Here is an 18498-nt window from a genome sequence, read left to right as displayed (position 1 = left end):
AGCAAATGAATTCCGTCAACAGGCCTGACGGTAATCCACACAAAAGAAAGGTCTAAACTGACGAGGGTCCCACAGAAGGCCCTATATCATCAACCATCTTAGCAAACTCTGCGGCGAACCTGAGCTCGGTGTTCTCCTGCTGTAATCTCCCCACCTCCTTCTGGTAAATTTTCATCTGCCTGAAGTAATGATCTCTCTCAGCAATGTAATGATCCCTCTCAGCGATGATCTTTGCCTTCTCTGCTTCCCATTCTGCAGCAAGGACTCTGGCTCTGGCATCTCTCTGATCTCTCACGAGGATCTGCCTCCTATTCTCATCTTCAATGACCTTTGCAGCTCTGGCTAGCTTCTCCTTAGTGACGTCGTGCTCCTTTGTCGACGACGCTAAAGCTTGGCTGATCTTCCCATAGTAGGCAGTATCCATCTCAAAGCGCTTTGCTTCCATGGCATGTCGCTTGTCTTGATCTTCCATCTTCCCTTTGATCTCCTGATTAGCCATCTGAACCCGAGCGATACTCATCTCCAATTCTGTTTTCTCTGCAAGCAACTGATCTCTGGCTCTCTTCATCTCGAGGAATTCTTCCATACTGACAGAAGAACGCGAACCCTCAATCATAGGACACCAAGGATCACCTCCCGGAAATGGTAGATGTGTGATCTCGATTCTCTTCCAAAGCCAATCATCAAATAGGGGAAAATACCGACTATTAACCTTGCCAAAAGGAACCTTGCCTTTTCTCTGAATGTCACGCCACTCATCCAGCACTTGCCTTAGCTTGGCCTGATTGCCCTCAATTGGGAAGTAGAAGGACTCCTGAATCTCTCGTCCAAGAGGAGGACCCTCCACAGCAAACCCCATCTGCCTCCTAAGAAGCATCGGGTTGTAACTAATGCAACCCTGAACCCCTACAAGAGGTACATTAGGAAGACTCCCACAACTGCATATGAAATCTCGTCCGGCCATACCGTTATGAGTCCAAGCTATATCAGTGGCTCGTAAACCCATCAATATAAACGACCACTTGACAGTAGGATCAAGAAAAGCAAAGGCACCCTTGGAAGGCAAATACCCCATAAACCACTTATACAGTAGCTGAGCACAACATCGGATCAGCCCCCCAGGCCGCTTCTCGTTCCGATTATGGACCGAGTAATAGACATCTCCAATCATTGTAGGAATAGGGTTCCTCTGCATAAACAATCTGATGGCATTAATGCCCACAAAGTTCTTCTGATTAGGAAACAGAATGGCCCCATAAATGCTCACAGCAATCAAGGCACAGACCGTCTTCCAATTACCCACAGCAGCATGTTCCTTGGCCTTAGCTTCCAAGAAACTCAGATGAAAACCAGGTAATTTTCCTTTCTCCTTCAAACCCTCTTTTGTCACTTCCGGGCTCAAAGAAAGGGCACGAGAAATCTCAATAATGCCAGGCTCTCCCTTAGTGGCAAAGAAAGGAATCTGATCTCGGATCTGGATACCCAGGATGCTAGCATAATCCTCCATCAGAGGTCCCAACAAATAATCTGAGAAGACGAAACATCTCAAACCCGGATCATAGAACTGAAGAAGAGTATGAATGGCGCTCCTGTCACTGTCTGTGAGCCTGAAAACCAGCTTCAGAATACCACCGTATGCCTCACGGAACATCCCCACATGGTCGGGTGTAATCAAGGCTATCATATCTCTCAGCACACCAATCTCTGGGTCGAAGAAGCTATAGACAACATCGTCTTTCAAACCGGTCCTCAAGTCTGAGCAAGAAATCTCTCAACCAAGATCTCGATCAAAAATGTCCCTGCATATGGATAAACATGTGTTAGATGCAGGTAAATGTAAAATGCGATGATGCTGATGAATGAATGCAATGCATAGTGCCATCCTCCAAGTCATCTGAACATCTGTTGCATTGAAGCTTGATCTCTGAACTGATCACAACCATCTGAAGGAATATGTAACCACAAATCCGACTTGGGGGTTTCGAAATGAACGGAACTGAAAGGTACATCACCATCATCACCAGACAATCTCTGAGCAGACAACCACAAGAACCTCTGAATCGGCCCGGGGAATCCTGAAATAAACGGATCCCCACTGATAAATAACACGGACAACACTTCGGCGTCTCGGCAATAAGTGTCCATAAGTCCGACTTATAAATAGGACTCTGATCAACGGAACCAATAGTCACCATCAAAGTCACCATCTGAACATGCATCTGCAAGAATCACCCTCCCCTCACAGGTAAATTCTAATCAGGTCATCCTAAGGCGGATAATAGTCTCGACAATCGGGCAAAGATACTCAACGGGTTTGCCCTTTCGGGTGTGCCGTTGTAGCTCTCTTAAGATCGTCTAAACCAAAGATCCGGGAAAGAACGGTCACCAAAGTCAATAGCTCAGATGAAGTAACTCAACCAGAGTGGATACTCCACAAAGGAAGAGCTCCCTCAAAAGAACCTCGTCCGGCTTGTGGTACATCACGTTGCCAAACACATGTTGACCTAACATGAAGGAGGCAACATGAGACCACACTAATCCTAAATGTATACTCGGGCCTGGGTTTTAGCCCCACTCAGAACACCCACCCCAAAACAGAGAAACCACCTGTATAGAGGACAGCAGAATGATAGCATGATGCATGCAAACATTTATGCAAATATATACACAACAGAATAATAAATGCAATAAATAAAGCGGCACAAGCAACCTAAACTATCCTAGAACGCTAGGAGAGACTCGCTTAGGGAAGATGGACCAGCAATAGGTCAACTTCTGTAGTCCCCAGCAGAGTCGCCAGCTGTCGCTTCCGCGAAAAACAACCGGCGGGCTAAAACAAAACAACACAGAGCCGCCACCGTGCGTTATTTATCCCAAAAGAGGGAAAGGAAACGCTCGAAGTAAACCTGGAAAAGACATGGTCTCGCGACCAAAGAGAATGGGATCGGGAGTCGGTTATGCGAAGGGAAGGTATTAGCACCCCTACGCATCCGTCGTACTCGACGGGATCCACGCTCAAAAAGATAGAACAAGGTTGCTAAAACTGCTCACAGACATCACACACACACTAGACACAAACACAGGTGGGGGAAGAGAGGAAAGGGCTCGCTAGGATATCACATCCTATGCCTACGTATCTCATATGGAATGAGAATAAGAGTTGTCGTAGTTCGGCTCATGCACGCCAAACAAAACAAAACACAAAAAGGCAAACATGGAACCCGAACGCCAATCGCTGGACTTACATCAGCTTCCGAACCAAACAGACCCACACTGGAAACTAGATGCCACTTGATGGACTTATATCGGACTCCAAGCACACAACAAGAGGATACGGAATGCCAATTGCTGGGCTTACATCCATATCCTGACACACACAAGAAGAAACCAAACAGACAACAAGTTACTAAGGAGTTGGGAACTCGAGCCTAGCAACTGTCAAGCAAACACACACAAAAAGAAAAAAGGATGCCCGGAGAGACCTCGCACAGTCTCCTGCCTACGTACCTCATCTGGTATGAGGATCAGGGCGACGTAGTTCCCCTGAACGGGAAAGAATTTCTAACCTAACCAGATACAAAGGGAGACACAAACTACTAGGGAGCTGGACTCGAGCCTAATAGTTATCATGCATCATAGCCCTATGTTAAGGTTTCTATCCTAACTTGCACAGGCAGCAAGCTAAACCTAAACAGCACAAGCAATCAAAGCAAACAATCACAAATAGCACACACTATATACAGACAAAGTGGGCTCACACAAGGGTTAGGCTGCAAAAGCAAACCAACTGTATCGGGTGATGTTAGCTCTTAACCCTAACATTGAGAGTTAGGGTGAAGCAGATGAAATGGGAGTGAGGGGTGTGCCTCACAGCTCTTATCCCTGGCCAGGGAGAGCTTCAGACAAAGGAAGTGTGGGTTCAGAAAGTGGGAACCCTTCTACACTTATAACTGACTCAACAGAGATCTTGGGTTAATATCCTCAAGGCATCAACATGTGATGTGAGCCAAGGGATGACTCAACAGAATAGCAGGAGATGGATTGCACATCTCTTGTATCTGCCAATTGCCTTAACAAAGGTCTTTTCCTGCTTGGGGACAAAGATAAACAAACACAAGCACTGCCTCTTAAGGAGGACTTCAGACAGGTGCCTGGCCAAGTAACAGGCCAGGTCTTCCAGACTACATGGAGAAAAGGAATTCTACCTCAATTGGTTAAGCAACCAAGCAACAGCACAAGCAAGTTCACAATGAACTATAGCAACTAATGTACCTGAAAACAATCTAACATAATCAGTACACAACTCAAACAGTCAAACAGACAGTTACAAGTCAACAGACAACTGTACATAAACAGATAAACAAGCATCAATGCACAAAGGTGCAAGCCACAAGGCCTAAGCTCAAGTCTCAAAGCCTACAAAATAAACTCAAAGTTAGTCATAAACAAGCAATAAACCAACTCCAATTGAGTGCACATCATCAAGTATAAGCAATTGTGCTCTTTGACCTGAAACACAACTCAAATGTGAGAAGCAAACCTCTAGGACAAGGCCTAGGGTCAAAATGAGAGCAATAAACCAAAACAGAACATGAAACTTATCAAAAATCAAGATCAATCAAATAAAAATCAAATCCAAGTGGTCTCACATTCATATCATCAATCAATATCATTTCATGAGGCAAAGAAGGCAAAGCATGCAATTTTAAGCTCATAGAAGCAAACAGAATGATTCAATTCAAATCAACTCACAAACATTTCAATAAATCCCCAAAAAATCATGGTTAAACAGCATTCATCCAATGATCATCACACCAAATTTCAAGTCATTTGGACCAAGGGAAGCAAGTCAATTAAAACCCATAAGGCAAGGCATGTTCAAACAACTCATACAAGGCACAAAATCATGCATCAACTTCACACAAGCACAAAACAGAATTGGCATAAGATAAATGAACCAAATCAAAACATAATTGTGGTTTATGGGAGAATGTGGGTTGGAGTTGGAAGGTGGGTGTTGATTCTACCTTATTAGTAGGTGAATTATTGGAGGATTGGAAGGAGTTAATAGAGATCTTAAAGGATGTTAAACCGTGTATGAATGGGGTTGATAAATTAATTTGGTGGAGAGATGTGGGGGGTTTTTCGGTTAGGAATCCATTTAAACGATTGTATACTTTGAATATGGCTAATCCTACTGGTAGTGATTTTAGATTTTGTGAACTTAAAAGATTATGGAAAGCTATTATTCCGTGGAAAGTCAAGTTGTTTGGGTGGAGATGGATCTTGGGAGCCTTACCGACGAGAAAAGAACTTTGGCATAGAGGTGTGATTTTAGGGGTGGAGGGTTCTTTTTGTCCCTTATGTGAGTTAGAAGAGGAATTTATTGGTCACCTTTTTCTTAAGTGCGGTAAAGTTAAATCTATCTGGAAGGAAGTGTTCTTGTGGTTTGGAATGGATTTTGATTATCTATTGGAAAGTTCGGATATTGATACTATTGTTACCGGAGAAGATGTGCTTTTATTTCTATCAAATTCTTTGGATGGAAGAGTGAAGTCGTCTTTTTTCGCTTTTATTTGGTCTTTGGTTTGTTGGAGCATTTGGAATGCTAGAAATAATTTGGTTTTTGAACATTCTATTTGGAATGTGGTAGAGATTTTATTGATTATTAAATCAATTGGGTGGGATTGGATTTCTATTTTGTCTAAGGGGAGTATAGATATTAATAGAGATTTATGGTTTGCTAATCCTTCTAACTTCATTGGATTGTAACTTTTTTCCCTTTGTATTGGGTTGCACCCCTTGTGCATATTAATACAAGTGATTATCAAAAAAAAAAAAATCAAAGCCATGGCAAACTTCAAGGTGTCTAGAACACACATGCAAAATTTCAAGTCCGTCCAATAAACAACAAGAATTTCACAAATCAAATAAGATCATGACTCACAAGAAGTCCACAAATGGTCAAACAGCAAAGAAATTCTCAAACAAATTGGAAATGCACTCAAAAAATCCACAAAAGTTCAGGAACAAACTTAACATCCAGAAGTATCAACATGCAAAAATTCAGATCATTTAAAGTTCATATGGCATGGTAAAGAAATTCCACAAGTTGGACAAGAAATGGTGTGACACAAATTGTCACACCTCCAATGAACAGATCATATCTCACAAACCAGGAATGATAAAATCACAAACTCAAAGCCAAAATGTTCCTAAAGGTGTCTAGTTTACACATGCAAAGTTTCAAGAATTTTGGATTAAGCATCACAATTTCACAATCAAAATGGTAAGCAAGGTGCAACAAATGACATGTATGAACATTCCCTAAGCCCAAACAGATTCCACACGTGCACAATTTTCATAAAAATCATCAAAAATACTAGAGATCACAAGGAACACAATGGAAAAAACCTCATGTTAATTGGACAAATATTCATTGAGATATGAATGTTCTAATGGCATGAAAAAATAAAAATAAAAAAGCATGGACAAAGTGTGTGAAACATGATTGAATATGTGAAAATAAAATGCAAGGCCAATTATGAGATGCTACCGCCCGGAATCGAGCTGCGCTCACATTCAAAACTAGCGTGTTTCAAGTGAAACGCGTCGTTTCACTAATACAGGTGGCGTGGTCTTATTGGAAGCATGGCTCACAAACACAAATTACATGCAAATACATGGACTGGCAGATCAAATACGAATCTGGAAATGGATTTCTAGGGTTTATGCGCGCATTCATCATGTTCATCATCATGATGATCCAACATTCACAGAAATTCATGAAAATTATACCAATCGCTTCATCTTGCAATGCACATTAACAATCTAACAACAATTAAACCTAATTTTCACTAACAAGCTTGGATCGATCAAAAGAAGTTTTGCATCTCAAACTTAAATTCAGCATATCTTTCTTGTTTCTCAATGAAAATCAAAACTACAAAGCTCAGTACACTCATGGATGCAAGATCTACAAGAAGCATATCCTAATTGCATGAATCAAGAGTATCGAATTCCAACCTCTATGAAGATGCAGATCTGGAATCGCGATTTTCAAGGCTTGTACGGCTGAAACAGAAACTCCTTGATGCTCAGGTTAATGACTGGAAGAAGGAATGTTGCTCAATTGCTTTGGATCCAGCTCAAATTTCCAGTTGCCATTGATGAAGCTTCTTGCTACAATCCTCAATTTGGCTTGAGAATGGTGATTCCTCGCTTCAATTCCACTCCAAAGTGCTTGTGAATGATGGAGCAATGAAGAACTAGGCAAGGTTCATGGAAAATTTGCAGAAAAAATGAAGAGAAAAAGTTGAGAGAATTTGCAATTTTCAATCTAGATCTGAGATGAATGAATGTTAATCACAAAAACAGTTAGCATTAGCCTTATATATGTGCTTTTAAGCTAGTCCCTAATCATGATTAGTGTTAATGCAAGTGTTTAAGCCAAAACCAAGTTTTATGACAAATTTAGCATTTCACCCTCAAGTGCACAAAACCAATGTAACAGTGCAATGTTCTGTTTTAATTCAATTGGAAATGTGATGCAGAGGCAAATGCAAGTGGAATTGAGTGAATACAATGAATATTTTTCAAAATGCCTTTTTTCCCTCCAAAATTCAAATTAAGTCAAGTGAAAAATGCACTTTTTTTGTGATGAGTTTTCATGACATGTAATCCTTGTTTTGGATAGAGGACATCAAAATAAAATTGCTCCAAAAAGTCTCACTCCATTTGGCCTTGTGATGCAAAAGTTATGCCTTGTTGAAGTTCATATTTTCTTGACCAAGATTGATCCATAACTTGCCAACCACACATGAGAAATTCATGTTCTTTGACTTTTTGGAAAGGTGAGAGCAAGATCTACAACTTTCATGTTGAACAAAATTTCATTTGAAGCATTTTTGGACATGTAATTTTAAGGAGAAAACCTTTCCACTTTTGGCAATTTTGAATTACAAGTCACTTTCTATTTTGGGAAAGTTTTCATCTGACTTTATTTTCTCCATTGTTGATGTTTGAAATGTCAAATGGAACTTGTTTGGACATGAATGAAGTGTATCTAACCCTCTCCCACCTCCATATCCATTAGTTGACCTGTGGTTGACTTTTGTTGACTGATAGATGAATTTGCCATGCATAGATGAACTTGAGCCTCAAACTCCTGATGAAATGGCTCAAACATGAAACCCTAGCTTCCATAAGCTCAATGAAACCAATAAAATGATCCTCATCTCAATGAAGACCTTATCTCCTTGACAAGCCCTGATTGGCACAATGCAGATGATTAGGGTTGACCAGAGGTCAAAACCCTAATCCCAATGCATCTGATCAAGCACAACGAACCTCTTGGATGATGACAAGACCATGATGATGATGATGTACCATTTTAACCAAGATAAAGCTCAACCCCCTTGAGGAATCAAGAAACCCTAATTTGAAGCACAAACCCTTAGATGGTTAGTGATCAATCCATTCAATGAAACCCTCAGGCTTGAATCTTAACCTCTTTATCTTCTGATCAAGACCCAGGAGGATGACTTGCTCAATGTCTCCACATGATATGCAAAGATGCAATGCCTAATGACCTAAGAAATGCAATGCAATATGCTAAGCTAGTCCCAAGAGAGGAGGGCAAATTTTGAGGTGTTACACAGCCGAACTACGAAGCTCTGACTTCTATATTGCACGTAGGGGGATACGTAGGCACGAGGGCCCAAATCCTTGGAGAGCACACTAAATTAAAACTTATTTTCTCCCCCATCTTATTCTCTCATCTCATTATCGATAGAAAGCAACTTACAAATAAATAAACATCCATACGCATTTGATACGAGCAAGTGGTTCCCATGGAGTACCATGTATGTGAGGGGTGCTAATACCTTCCCCTCGCATAACCGACTTCTGAATCCGCTCTTGGTTGCGAGACCTTTTCTCTCACTTGGGGTTTTATCACTATTTTCCCTTTCCTTTGGAATAAATAAAATCCGGTGGAGACTCTGTATTTTTCACCGCGCTTCAATAGACGACTATGTTGGGGACAATATGGAGTTACCATAAACGAGTCAAGCCTAGCTTGCATGTATTCTTTTCCTGGGATGTTTACCTTTGCTACTACTTTCTTTATTTATCCATTCCTGTTATATATTCCTGTCATGTATTATCTTTCTTTGATTTGGTGGGATAGGTAGTATAGAGTGAGAAGCCCAATACACATGCTTAGAGAGTTCACCTAAGATAGGAGGGCTATTCGTATTGATCCATCAGACGTAGTTGTCCTGAGGGGGAGATACGAAGACCCCGCTTAGAGTAGATTCTTTTTGGAGTTTTGCTGGCACGTGAGTCACGTTCACATTGATTGCCATTCTTCCAAAGAGGGTCCATGACTCTGAGGACCTTTAGGCAATCCTTGGCTTTTGAGGTTGAAGGAAACTTCACTTAGAGGAGGTCATCCCAAAAGTATTGTTGGCCCACAAGAATTTTATGTCGACGATGACACTTTCGCCTCGTGACCCGTGAATCTAAGCATCTCCAGAAGTCTTAGTACTCACCTCGTGAGGGCACATGGGTTTCTTGCAGGGAAACTTAACCTTCAACATGCCTTGAATCTATAGTGATCTTGTCCTCTTGTAGCATATGAATTCATAACATATTGCATCTGCATATATACTTGGGCCTTATTCTCGGAGAACCCTAAAGGTTTGTGATTGTGCAATGAACATTCCAAGATGGGCTCAGAAAGAAGGAATACCCTTCCACTCAAGTTCAAGCTTCCTAGAGTGGATACCCTGATAAATCTCCGCAACAAGATCACTCCTTATAAGAAGAACAACTTCATCTGCAGATATGGGTGAATCCTCGATCTCATTACTACTCTGATAGTAGTCTCAGCTCTGGTAGCATTATCCCAGTATTATGATCCACCTCTCATATGTTTCACATTCCAAGACTTCCAGTTGGCTCCGACTATTGAAGAGTACGAGAAACTCCTAGGTTAGTATGTGAAGGACCATCCTCCCTTCACTAAATTGGGCGAGCCCTTGATGCCTGAATCAGTCGCTGACGCACTCCACCTACCTATTGAAGAGGTCTCCCTGGGTCTGGGACCTAGGTGGTTTGCTATAAAGTTCTTGAAACAAAAGGCATGGGCCTTGGAGAAAGAGGGGGATGGCCTCCATTCAGTGCCATTCTTGCTCTACTGATTTATGGAGTTGTACTGTTCCCAAATGATGACGACTACATAAATCACTCCATCATCAGTGTGTTCGTGTCTGGGAATCCTGTCCCTGCATTGGTGTTTGATGTGTACTACTGCTTGAACACTAGACATTAGAAGAGAAAGGGCGTCGTATTGAGATTTGCTTCATTGTTGTATACTTGGCTCATATCTCACATGCCTCAGAAGGGGCCTTAGGTGGACTTCCTGAAAGATTTGAGGTGGTCCCAAAAGTTTGCTTCTCTCACCGCCGGAGCTTTGGTTTGGTACCTTCCTACCTCCAACGTAGAGCAAGTTATCATGAGTTGTGGAGACTTCCCGAATGTGCCACTCATGGGTCCACGAGGTTGCATCAATTACAACCCTTCGTTGGCCCTGAGGCAATTGGGATACCCAATGGAGAATGTGTTGGTGTAAGCCCTAGAGGCCAATACTTTTGGTACTTGTATCGAATTATTTATTAATAATAAAAGGCTTTTTCTTTATTACGTTTGTTTAATAAAGTCCCTAGAATAGCTAGTCCGTTTAATGTATTAAGTGTGACTTAATCATGAGAACACATTAAACATGAGGACACTATTCTTAAAGTATCCGTAGTCGAGCTTTATTGTGAAGGGGGATGACATTAAAGCATTAAGACTATTATGTATATAGACTGATGATCACATTTTATGGATCATGGATAAGGAGTTATCAAGTCTTAAACATAGGTATGAATATTAGGATAATATTTATACCGGATTGATCCGCTATGAGAATACTATATAGAAAGTTATGCAAAGTGTCATAAGTTATTCTCATGGTGATAATGGTGTATACCACTCTTCGACCTGAAACCACTATGGACCCTAGATGTAGAGTCGAGTGCTTTATTGTTGATCCAACGTTGTCCGTAACTGGATAACCATAAAGACAGTTGATGGGTACTCCATAAAGCATGCTGAGGGACATGAGTGTCCTAGATGGAATTTGCCCATCCTGCGTAACAGGATAAATGTCTATGGGCCCAATATTGAACTGAACAAGGATGACACGGTCTATGCCTTGTGTTCAATATAGACATAAGGGCAAAAGGATAATTATACACATAATTATTATCACAGATGGTTTTGTCAGATCACATGACATTTTCGTGTCTTGGGTAGCAGTGATGTGTTGCTAGATACCGCTCACTGTTTATTATGTCAAATGCGTAATTTAATATAATTGCCAACGTCACGAAAACCTACAGGGTCACACACAAAGGACGGATTGATGAGAGATAGAGTAACTAAGGAATACCGTAAGGTATGGTGCCCTTAAGTGAATTATAAAACATCGTAAGGTACGGTGTACTTGAGTAGAATACGAAATATGGTAAGGTACCATGGGCTTAAGTGATTTTGGGCCTATTATAAGATATGGGCCAAAATACACTTAAGTGGGCTTTTTAGCTTGAATCCCACACAAGTGGTTCTATAAATAGAACCCTTGTGCAGAAGCATAAAATGGCGGTTGCATTATTTTCGTTTTCTCTCACTCTCTCTCTCTCTCTCACTCAAAGCCTTCATTCGTACTAGCTAGCACTGAGATTGAAGGAACCCGTTCATGTGGACTGAGTAGAGACGTTGTCATCGTTCAACGTTCGTGATCGCTTCGTGGATCTGCATCAAAGGTTTTGATCATCACAAGAGATCTGCACGAAAGGTTTCAATCGTCACAAGAGGTAAATATTCTATCACTGATCATGACCATTCGTAAGGATCTCTAAAGGAGAAATTTTAATTTCCGCTGCGTTTTGGACCGCAATTCTCCTTCAGAATGAACCAAGAGTTGAATTAGTGAAGGAATTCATCTTGTCTGATGTGGGAACAGGGAACCCAACTCTGTTACAGAGGGTTAAGAGAGCTTGGGCCCAGATTCATCGCAAAGGCAAAGAGCTAGGCAAGCGTGATTGCCGAGCTAAAAAACCTACCGCCAATGGGTGGTGCAAAGGGCCAAGGAAGTCAATATGCCATACTGTGTGGATGTCCCGATTCCTCCTCCAGAACCAGAACCAGTACATGCTTCTAAGGAAGAAGTAGATGCACTGAAAGCAACTGTCATACAGTTGACCAAAGAGAATGAAGACTGGCGATCAAAGCTTCACGCATTGGATATAGACCATGCTAGACTGAAAAGGAAGAGTGAAGAGGATCTCGAGCTTTTGTCAAAAAGCAGAAAGAAGGCTAAGCTTGAGGAAGATCTCAAAGAGAAATAACAATAGGGTTTAGCTCAAGCAAATATGGGGTTGAGTTCTCTCCGCAAATATCTGAAATAGATGGAGAAAGAACGAGGGGACAACCACCATTGGTTCGAGTTGGATGTCAAGGAGAAGAAGGAATTGAGAGATGCATCCGACCTAGAGATTCAGGATCTCAAGCTTTCCCTCTGTGAGGCCAATGCCAAGGTAGAGGTGGAACGTCGTCTCAAAAAGGAAGCAATCAGGGTTTCCTATGTTACCCCTCAAATCTGGAAAGAGAAGTGTCACAAGGTTGAGATTTCCATCACAAGTGCCGAACACTGGAAAGGCCGTTTTTCTGCTTTGAAGAATGAAAGTTTGGGTTGGCTTAAGGAGAAGACTCAGATGAATAGCCTTCTTGACACCTATGCTGGATCTATCAACTTGTTGCAACCTGCAGTCGCTTTGTACCAAGCCAAGTATGATTGCTTAGCAAGGTTCTGCAATGAATTGACCCAAGAAGTTCCTTAGAAGCTAGAGGATGCTAATGAGAAGACCACTCCCCAATCCATACTCTGATTCCTCTACCTTTGTGACCGAATGATGAAAAGGTTCAAAGTTGAGTTAAAGGAGATGAAGGAGTGAAAAGCAAAACGCGTCATTTGATCATAGATCCATGTTTTCTTTTCCATGTTTTGAATTACTTTACTTGATACCTTTGTAATTGTAATATCAAATTCATGAATAAAATTGCTTGATTTGAGTAAAGTCGGTGTTCCAGCTTTATATGTCTATTTTATAATGATTTACTGTTGCATCATGAATCATATAAGGTTTCCCCGAGAATAAAAAAAATGGACATGCATCATGCATCAATCATTTATCCATGCATTTCATAATATATCCAGTTGTTCTCACCATTACTTTGGCTTTCTATCTAGTATTTCTCGATGTCAAGCTGACTTCCCACTTCTATAACACCCGAGCTAAGCAAAAGATAGTTATGGAAAGAATTGAGCAAAACCAGACTGCCATGGAGGAAGAGATGGCTCAAGTGAGGGCCCAACTGGGGCAACTCATGGACATCATGTAGAATGTCGTGCACCGGCGAGAAGAGAATCTCCAGGCTAACCCAGGAGCCAATGTCAACATGAACGCTATAATCCCATCATAGGGAATGGGGTCCCGATCACCAATCAAACCCATGTTGAAGGGATGCCTGTCAATCTGAACGCTGCTCACACTTACCATGTCCCTATCTAGGGGGGTTCCCAAGCTGGTACAGAGGACCACGATGGAGACTTCTTCATGCCTAGGAACGATTCAGTGTATGAACCTTTCGGACCACCACAAACTGAGCTCGAAAGGAAACTCAAGATGATTGACGAAAGAGTCAGAGCCATTGAAGGCCCTAACACCTTCAGGCTGGAAGTTACATATATGTGCTTAGTCCCAGGGATCAAGATCCCATTTAAGTTCAAAGTACCCGCCTTCGAGAAATATCAGGGAAATACTTGTCCCAAGACCCATATCAGGTCTTACTGCAGGAAAATGGCTGCTTATTCGGGCGATGAGAAGTTACTAATACATTTCTTCCAGGACAGTCTTAGAGGAGCATCCCTCGAATGGTACATGCAGCTTGAACGCTCGCATGTGCGTTCTTGGAGAGAGTTAGTTGAAGCTTTCTTGAAGCACTATTAGTATAACACTGATATGACGCCGAATAGGACACAACTTCAGAGTCTGGCTCAAAAATCCAAAGAATATGCACAGCGTTGGAGGGACCTAGCTGCTAGGGTCCAGCCTCCCATGCTTGAGAAGTAATTGGTTGATATGTTCATGGGGACACTTCAGGGCCCTTACTATGAGAAGCTAGTGGGGAGTATGGCAGATGGATTCTCTGATCTGGTAGTTGTTGGCGAAAGGATTGAGTGCGGTCTAAAGACTGGAAAAATCCCGAGCCTTGCTAATACTGCCAATGGGGCGAAGAAACCCTACGATGGTTTTCCCAAGAAAAAAGAGGGAGAAACCAACGCTACATCAACCTCCAAGGGGAAAGGTAATGCTTACCGGACCCTATATTATTAAGTCGCAGAAGTGACTCCCAACAACTATCAACCACCGACATACGCCATTCATGTCGTTCCACAGCCAACCCCTTATCAGCCGCCTGTCCAGTACCAGCAGCCGCACGCCCCCAGGCAAAATAATTATCAGTAATACCCACCGGGCCAACAACGTCCCAGAAGATAAGAAAGGAGACTCAGTCCTCTTCCTATGAGTTGTAGTTAACTACTAAACCATATGTTGAACAATTCTCTTATCAAGCTCAGGGAAGCCAGGCCTCCGCCATCTCCCCTCCCACCGGGCTATGACGCAAATGCACGCTGTGAGTTTCATAATGGGGCACTCGGCCATACTATTGATAATTGTAAGGCGTTCCGGTATAAAGTTCAAGATCTCCTTGACTCAAACGCCATATCGTTCATGCCAGCGGGGCCCAATATTAACAATAATCTGATGCCTCCTCATACCGGACATCCCGTGAACATGATTCAAGAGTCTGCCATGGTCGACCGTATCTCGAAGGTCGACATGATAAAGACTCCCTTACTAGAAGTGAAGGAACAATTGCTCCTAAGGAATGTGTTCCCTGGATGCATTTATAATTGTGCACAATATGAAGATACCATACAAGGTTATGAAAAGATTAAAAACGTTATTCAAGTGCTGATAGATCAATGCATCTTTCTAATAGAACATTCCTCAGCAGCCAATGAGGTGTCTACTTTGGAGATACCTTACTATCCAGTACAAATACCTGTTGAGAATGCTCCCACAACGCCCCTGGTGATTACTGTGTCGGCTCCTTTCCCATTGATAACACGAAATTATATCGCTTTTTAAGACTTAATTCAATTAAATTATTTTATCATTTACGCTAATTTATCCCATTTTATCAGATATTATGCAGTATTTCTCTTCTGTTTATATCAGGTACCCATTTTGAAGCAAAAGTGAAAGAGGGAAGAAAAGGAGGGGTAAAAAGCAACAAAAAGGAGAGAAAAGGAACCAAAGGCCAAAGCCCAGCCCAAAGCGCACAAGTCACCAATGCTGTGCCTGTGACGGACGTCACAGGACGCGTGACGAGCGTCACGCGAAGCAGCCTTGTGACGGACGTCACACATGGTGTGACGAACGTCACACCAGTCCTCTATATTTTTGGCGCAAGGAACTCAACTGACCACGTTGAAGCCCACTTCCACTCACGCTTAACCCTCGGAAGCCTACTACCATGCACGCGGAAACCCTTGAAAAGTGGTTACACCAGCAGCTTATAAATAGCAGCAAATTGGGAACTTCCTGACACACAGTTTTTGCACGCTCAGTTTTGCGGAAGCTCTGCCAAATTTATTTTTCACGCCTTTGCCTATTTTTCTTCCTTTCCAGCATCGTTCACTTTATTTATTTTATTTTGCAAGCTTTGTTTTCTTTTTCCCTTGCAATTTATTTTCCCCGTTCTTAGCTTTTAGATATTTTTCGCGTAGTAGTTTCTACACCGGAAACTACTGGGCAACTTTATACCGGATTTAACCTTACGTTATATTCGAGTCTTTTTTTATTTCCTTGATTTAATTTACTGTTTAATTGAAGAATCGAAGAACAAATCCTACCGGCTTGTGGTGGAGTGTTCAAGACCATTGTATTACGCATTCAGGTTCTTTAATTGTTATTTAATTTTTATGCTTTATTCTATTGTTTATTTGCATTGCCTGCCTGAAATGAGTCTGTGTATGCATGATAATAATTATTATTTAGTAAGCATGTCTGGCTAATTTGCCTAGGTATCGGTATGTAAAGTAAGCAGAAAGAGGGATCAAAACTAAGTCGGTCTATTCAAACTTAAAATTAGAATCAATCTTTTTATGGTCTTAACTTACAGGTTTAATAACAAGATTTTTTACAAAAGTAAAAGACATAAAGAAGTTGAAACCAACAGAGCGAGAGTTTGAGGTTTTAACTGGACAGTGTAAGTTAGTCATTAAATCTATCTCAGGGCGAGAGCAAGTTTTAGAATTAATTAAATTCTGACCTTTTTCCAAAAAGTATTTTTAAAGATTGAATGTGAGGACGAGAGTTAAGCATTTAGATTTAATTGTATAACCTAAGTCAACAGAGCGAAAGTTTGAGATAAGGGTGTTTAAAACGGTCAGTATTTTCTTAAAAAGAGTTTCTGCAACTTTATTGTTTTCAAAATATGATTTTTGACTTAATTATAAGTGACAGCAACATTAACATAAGATCATGGTTTCTTCAACAGAGCGAGAGTTTGAGATAAAACCTTTAACCAATAAAGTTAGTCGAAACGATTTATTTTAAAACCGAGAGACCGACAAGGAATTGATTCCCTAGTTTTGACGAACTACATACCGATATCCGTTTTATTGATATTTAATCTAGATATTAGTTTAGCTCTTAGCTCCCTTCCCCAAACAATCAAACATTTTCACCTTAGATTTACGTAGTAACCTTAGATAACGGTACATCGATTCATAAGTCCCTGTGGGATCGATATCTTTTAAAACTACGCGATAGAACTGTGCACTTGCAGTTTGTATCCCATTCTCGACTCACACAGTCGAGCGATCAAGTTTTTGGCGCCGTTGCCGGGGACTTTTATTCAATCGATATCGTAACTCTTCCGTTACGCTGTAGAGACTAAGGTTTCTTTTTCCTTCTATTCTTTCTTTCGTTGATTTGTATGCCACGCACTCGCTCTCAAGGCGAACCGCTCCATTTACGAATCAACGATATCGAACTATATCTCCGAGTCTTACGACGAATTCGGGAATATCGTGCTGAAAACAATCTCCCTCCTATAAACCTTCCTGATATCAAAAACATTTTTCCTTCTTTAACCGAGATGGCAGAACCAGCTCGTGCTCTTAGAGATTACGCCGCTCCATCGCAAGATGAACCGCATTCAAGTATTGCTCCGCCCGCAATCGAAGCAAACAACTTTGAACTTAAACCTTCACTGTTGCAGGCTGTGCAACAGAACCAATTCTCTGGAAATCTTACCGAAGATCCAAACCTTCATTTATCCGTATTTGTTCAATACGCTGATACTGTTAAAGCTAATGGTGTCACTTCAGAGGCAATTCGACTTCGTCTTTTTCCTTTCTCATTAAGAGATAGCGCTAGAAGATGGCTTCAATCTCTTCCTTCCAACTCAGTCACCACATGGAACGAGTTGAAGAAAGTTTTTCTTGCCCGATATTTTCCGCCAAGCAAAACAGCTATGTTAAGAGCCCAGATAAACGGATTTAAACAGAAAGACAACGAGTCTCTTTTCGAAGCATGGGAAAGATACAAAGACATGATGAGACTTTGCCCACACCATGGTTTGGAAGACTGGTTAGTAATTCACACATTTTATAATGGTCTCTTATACAATACAAGGTTAACAATAGACGCCGCTGCAGGTGGTGCACTAATGAACAAACCTTATGCTGATGCTTACCAGCTTATCGAGAGCATGGCCCAAAACCACTATCAGTGGGGAACCGAACGAACAACAGTGGAAAAACCTCAACCGAAAACTGGCATGTACGAGATAAGTAACCTTGATCACGTCAATGCAAAAGTGGATGCTTTGGTCCAGAAAATTGAAAGTTTAAACGTATCACCACCAACCGCCGTGGTTGCTATAACTCAGAATTGCGAGGTCTGTGGAATCCAAGGCCACACTCCTGCGGAATGTCAACTCTTGACTGGAATCCAAACAGAGCAAGTAAACTATGCTCAAGGAAGCCCCTATTCGAATACCTATAACCCAAATTGGAAGAATCATCCAAACTTTTCATATAAGAGTAATAATGCTTTATACGCACCTGGACAGTCTCCGAATCAAACCCCATCTATACCTCCGGGATATCAGAAACCAAATCCTAACAATAATACCCCTAGAAAATCCAACTTGGAAATCATGATGGAAAACTTTATAGCTTCCCAACAACAAACCAATAAAGATTTCTTAAACCAGAACATACACACTGGCGAACAACTTAAACAACTA

At 41.4% G+C, this 18498-nt stretch overlaps 1 protein-coding gene and 1 pseudogene across 1 annotated transcript; one reads left to right on the top strand and one right to left on the bottom strand.

Annotated features, from left to right (window-relative positions):
- The first annotated feature begins 5184 nt into the window (after window positions 1-5184).
- On the top strand, window positions 5185-5772 carry LOC127136962 (uncharacterized). The gene has a single exon (XM_051063466.1). The coding sequence runs from the start codon at window positions 5185-5187 to the stop codon at window positions 5770-5772; it is 588 nt and encodes a 195-aa protein (XP_050919423.1).
- Window positions 5773-17728: 11956 nt separating this feature from the next.
- On the bottom strand, window positions 17729-17828 carry LOC127077221 (uncharacterized; annotated as a pseudogene).
- Between the last annotated feature and the right edge of the window lie 670 nt (window positions 17829-18498).

The sequence above is a fragment of the Lathyrus oleraceus genome, chromosome 4 (genome assembly GCF_024323335.1).
Source record: "Lathyrus oleraceus cultivar Zhongwan6 chromosome 4, CAAS_Psat_ZW6_1.0, whole genome shotgun sequence".
NCBI classification, from domain to species: Eukaryota; Viridiplantae; Streptophyta; class Magnoliopsida; order Fabales; family Fabaceae; genus Lathyrus; species Lathyrus oleraceus.
This window is presented reverse-complemented; position numbering and strand designations above follow the sequence as displayed.

Bases quoted from the DNA above. Each gene is read 5' to 3' on its own strand.
- LOC127136962 (XM_051063466.1), top strand. From the start codon at position 5,185: ATGGCTAATCCTACTGGTAGTGATTTTAGATTTTGTGAACTTAAAAGA.